General features: G+C 51.9%; 1 protein-coding gene across 1 annotated transcript in view; it reads right to left on the reverse strand.

Annotated features, from left to right (window-relative positions):
- Window positions 1–1,535: 1,535 nt before the first annotated feature.
- The window catches only part of LOC101984846 (bone morphogenetic protein 8A-like), a 53,725-nt gene continuing 50,261 nt past the window's right edge, over window positions 1,536–4,999 (reverse strand). Inside the window, exons 6-8 of the mRNA XM_005353298.2 lie at window positions 4,875–4,954; window positions 4,400–4,510; window positions 1,536–2,963 (exon numbers count right to left, since the gene is read on the reverse strand). Coding sequence (XP_005353355.1) covers window positions 2,814–2,963; window positions 4,400–4,510; window positions 4,875–4,954 — 341 coding nt within the window. The 3' untranslated portion in view covers window positions 1,536–2,813. The remainder of the gene's footprint in view (window positions 2,964–4,399; window positions 4,511–4,874; window positions 4,955–4,999) is intronic.

A 4,999-nucleotide genomic window follows, 5' to 3' on the forward strand; every position in this document is an offset into this window, starting at 1 on the left:
GCCTGCGCTTGCGCGTCCCCACTCTGCACACAGGGACGGGGCGGCCTGCGCTTGCGCGTCCCCACCCTGCACACAGGGACGGGGCTGACTAGAGCCATTTTATTTGCTAAAATAAACTATTTTTTTTTGTACTGTTGCCTCTTGCAAGTTCCTCGGAATTATCCATGCTGAACTGTGCCTCGATGGGCCAGCAAGTTTGTGAGGTGTAATGCCTTCCTGTGGTGTTTGTAGCCTTCCTGGGGCTAATTCCCTTACATGCCAGGAATGTATCTTTATGCCAGATGTCCTTGTCAGATCCTCTCAGGAATCAGAGCTGCTTGTCTCTGTTGCCTGTGCCCCGAACTCCTGCTGCCTGCCTGGTGCCAGCCTTAGTGACTCCAGTGTCCAACATTATGTTGCATTCTCAGGTGTTTAAAATGGTATCTTATGACTCAAAAGCCAACTCTGCCAGATACTGGGCTTCTTGTCAGGAGACAGGAGGTTGGCATACTACCTGGGCCTTGGGCAGCCTGCTGTCTGTTTCTGTGAATGAGATTTTATTGTTGTGTGAGCACTGCCTGTGACTTCTTTCTCATTACAGCACTGGAACCAAATAGTTGGTGCTTGACCATGTATTTGTGTGTTCTTGGTGTACGGGGGTGGATATACACACATGTGTGTGAACACACTAGGGAATTGGCTCGTGCTTATGAAGAGTAGCAGGTCATGTGTGCACAGCAGGCAGTGGACTGGAGGCCCATGAGAAAAGCAATGCTCACACTCCAAGTCTTTGGGTAGCCTGAGTGCAGAGTTCCTCGAGGACATTAGTCTTTTCCTCCCAGGGCGCTAACCTGATCCAGTGAACTAAATACTAATCTGCCTGGAACATACCTGCACAGGAACAGCTAGACTTGGCCCAGGCTGTAATTGGCCCTGCTATGTTCTCCAGTCAGAGGTCAGCCTCAGTGAGCAGGAACCATCTTAGGATAGGCATTTGAAGCGAGGAAACAACAGTACTTAGGACTTGTTCTAGAACCAAGAGCAGCCATGTGTAAAGAACTTAGCAAAGAGTGCCAAGAGATGGGGAGTTGCTGTCACAGTGACCTTTTTCACTGATAGCCGGGAGAGTTGAGGCCTGGAGGCAGCTGAGGACAGAGACATACTGGAACCCTTGAGGAAAGGTTTTGTTTGTTTGGCTTATACTTCATTTTTTTTTTTATGTGCATTGGTGTAAGCATGTCAGATTCCCTGAAACTGAGTTACAGGCAGGTGTGAGGTGCCATGTGGGTACTGGGAATTGAACCCAGGTCCTCTGGAAAGGCAGCCAGTGCTCTTAACCACTGAGCCATCTCTCCAGCCCCTATTTGGCTTATACTTCTACATCAAATAGTTTATCATTGCGGGAAGTCAGGGCAGAAACTGAAACAGAAACCATGGAGGAACACAGTTTTCTTATACAACCTGCTCAGGAATGGTACTGCCCACATTGGTTTGGGCTTTCCTCCATTAAGAAAATGTCCCACAGGTGTGCCCATGTGCCAGTCTGATGGAAGCAATTCCTCATTGGAGGGTCCCTCTTCCCAGGTGTCAACTTGACAACTAAGATTAGCTGTCAGAAACCCTGCACAGATAAACCAAACCTCTGCCAAGATCATCCAACTGGCAAAACGGAAGTTGGGGTGGAGCTTGTCTTGCCTTGGCTGTCGGCAGTACGTACCAAGCCTCAGTGTGCTGCGGTTTTCAGGAAGACAGCTCTGGAAGGATAGCTGGGGCTGAAATCATGGTCCTCTGCCAGGCAGGAGTTCAGTGTGGCTCTGGGGCCTGGGTGAGATCGCCCCGCAGCATAGCTGTGCTGTTTCCCATCCTCACCATGCAACCCCTGCCCTGCCGCCCGCCGCTGCGTGGACCATGAGCACCTGAAGGGGCCTCTTTCCTTGAGGCTTCTTGGCTTCTCTTCTGGGGTAATCTGCTCCAGCTCCAAGACAGCACAGTTTTATTTTTCTGGCTATTGCCGAGTTGTGTGCCTGCCTGTGATGACTGCCCAAAGGCAGAAATGAGGACTATGGGTCAGGAAACTGCTGGCATTTCCTTTAATGGCAATGGTTGAATCCAGATGTCAAATCTACAACAGATTCTTCATCAGCTGGTCTCCTATGCCTGTCTGTGGCCAGAGGTTTAGTTACTGACATCCATAAATACACTAGGGTTTTGCTTGGTTGCTGTCTTTGTTTTTTGAAAGATCTTGAAATATATTTTAGGCTGCCCTTGAACTCATGGTAATTCTGCCCCAGTCTCCCAAGTACTAAGCGTATATCATTATCCCTGCCTTTCCCATGTTTTTTTTAATAACCCTTTTACAGAAATCTGGTTTTATACCTCCAGGGCACAGGCTATGGAGTAATGGAGGGAGTTGTTCATGTCTGCACACACCTAAGGCCTCTGGTGGATACTAAAGAGCCCGAGGTCCATTTAGTGCTCTGTATTCAAATCAGGCTGAGCCAGTAGTCATCATGAATAGGTGGGTAAATTAGATTTCTGTGCCAATCCCAAAGGACACTTAATAGATGCTCCTGAGGGAGGGGCGGAGACGGGCTGTTGCTTGTGGACTCAGGTAGGTCACCAGGATTATAACCAGGACCATCTTCCCACCCTCGGGCAGAGGAAGGGAACAAAGGGGCCAGGAGAGGGCCAAACCTGTGAAAGGGCAGAACATGGACCTGAGTTGAAAGCCCCCACCTTCCACCTTGGCCTTGGATCTGACAGGATCTATTCATTTCATTTCCTGGTCAGAGGGGCTAACCAGATAAACAAGGTGATGGCAGCAGGCTGTGGACTCAGTGGCAGCCGCAGGCCTGGACCACCATGTTGTGCTCCTTGCGCAGGATGACGTTGTTGCTTCTGTCATAGTAGAGCACAGAAATGGCACTCAGCTTGGTGGGAACACAGCACACCTTGGGGACAACTTCTGGCTTCATCAGGTGTATCTGGTAGGGAGGGGATGCAGATAGGAACGTGAGCCTGGTGGTCCCAGCTCCCACCCACTTCAGTCCAAGGTCATGTTCCCCTGCAGCGAGAGGGGTCCCTCCCTGAACTGCCTTGCCCACTCTCCTCCAGACAGCCAGACACCTGTCTTGGAGGGCGGATACATGAGCCCTTTGGCACTCTCAAGCCCCTGGTCCACTGTTACCTCCACTTCTGCCGATACTCAGGCTTACTGGTCCCCAGTACTGGGTGCCATGGGTCATCTTCTGGGGCCTCACTGCTCCGAATAGCTCTTTGCTTTACTACATCCCCACCAGGGTGGTGTCGGCTATGGAAGGGGCAGCCTCCGTTTGCAGCCTGAACTAGAAGCATTTCTGGTACAAATGGGTAAGTTCAAGGACTCTTTCCCCTGCTTGCTGTAGCTCAACCTCAACTTCGGAGGCAAGGCTGTCTTTGCAGGTGTTAAGCAGGCTGTATGGCTGTCTGATGGTTGCACTGAGCTTGAAACGGGCACACATTTCTCCACCAGGCTGAGCATCTCTCAGGACAGTGGCTCCAGGCATCCAGCAAATACCAGGACCCTTTGTGAACGGACACATTAATAATGACTCAAAGCGGCTCCTAACCGTGATATCCACTCTAGAGCAGTGGTTCTCACCCTTCCTGTTGCTGTGGTCCTTTTAATACAGTTCCTCATCTTGTTGTGACCCCCAGCCAACAAGTTACTTCACTGCCTCTTTGTGACTGTAATTTTCTTACTGTTAGGAATTGTGAATATCTGGTGTGCAGGATATCTGATGTTTAACCCTAAAGGGGTTGTGACCCACAGGTTGAGAACCACTGCTCCAGAGCATCATTTGGCACAATTGTCTATTAGGTAAACAAGGCCAGGGTCACTGGGTGCTAGGATTCTAGACAAATGTTCTGGAAGGAAGTCTTAACACCAGGCTCCACAAGCACAAATAGACGGCAGTTGTTACTGCCTTCCTGCTAGCAACTTCTTCCATCACTGAATGGCCCAGAACAGCCAGGAAAGAAGTGGGGAGCTGGTCCAGGAGGAGCCAAGTCCCCAAAGAGCTAAGGGTTCGTGAGTCACCCCGTCAGGCAGGATGGTTGAGCCCACAGAACATCAGAGAGGACAGATCTACCAGGATACACAGGGCACTTGGGGCAAGGCGGCCCCCAGTGGGCACCCATGTGTGTGTGCATGCCTCAGTCTGACTTCAGAGGCTGTTAGTCTGGGCCCCACACAGTCCACAGGTTCCCACCCAGGCATGGGCAGTGCATGTGTGCTCAGGTGTCTTTCCAGAAACACCCATGTGAGCAACATTTACTGAGGGCCAGAAACCAAACTGCATGGCGAAGACTGCAGAGAAAGTTCCCACCCCCAGGCCTGTCCCAGTCCCTTGGGCCCCAAGAAGGTCACTGTGATACTGACCAGGGCCTGCATGGTGGCGTGGTTGGTGGAGTTCATTTGGTGGCCCAGTGGGTAATTACATTCCCCCTCGCAGTAATAGGCTGAGTAGCCTTGGGGGGCGATGACCCAGTCCTGTGGGGGGAAAGCTGAGTCACATCAGCGTGTCCTTTGGTGCAATTCCTGTCACAGGGTGACCTGAGGCTGTGAACCCTCGTCCCCTCAGCAGGCAGGGTGCGACCCCAGCTCTGTCCTCCGGCCTCACCCTCCTCTGCTGTGTCCCCCACAGCTGCCCCCACGCCTCCTGCAGCAGCTGTGGCAGGAAGAGCGCAAAGACCCGCCCACCCAGCCTCAGTTTCCCCATTCTAGCGCTGACAGTTTACTGGGCAGAGGGCTCAGGTGGCCTCCGTTTTCACAGTTAAAGGCACAGTAGCTTCACCCCCTCCCTGGTGACACCAGGCTCTTGAGGTGGCTTTCAGGGAGGAGAAGCAGACATTACCAGCCAGCCGAGGTCCCGGAAGCTGACGTAGAGCTCATGCCTACGGCAAACATCTCTGCCTCGGGAGCCGTGGCCATCATCTGCAGGGACAAAACAGTACCAAGTCTATACCATGCCTGACACAG

This window comes from Microtus ochrogaster, chromosome 10 (assembly GCF_000317375.1).
Source record: "Microtus ochrogaster isolate Prairie Vole_2 chromosome 10, MicOch1.0, whole genome shotgun sequence".
Classification (NCBI taxonomy): domain Eukaryota; kingdom Metazoa; phylum Chordata; class Mammalia; order Rodentia; family Cricetidae; genus Microtus; species Microtus ochrogaster.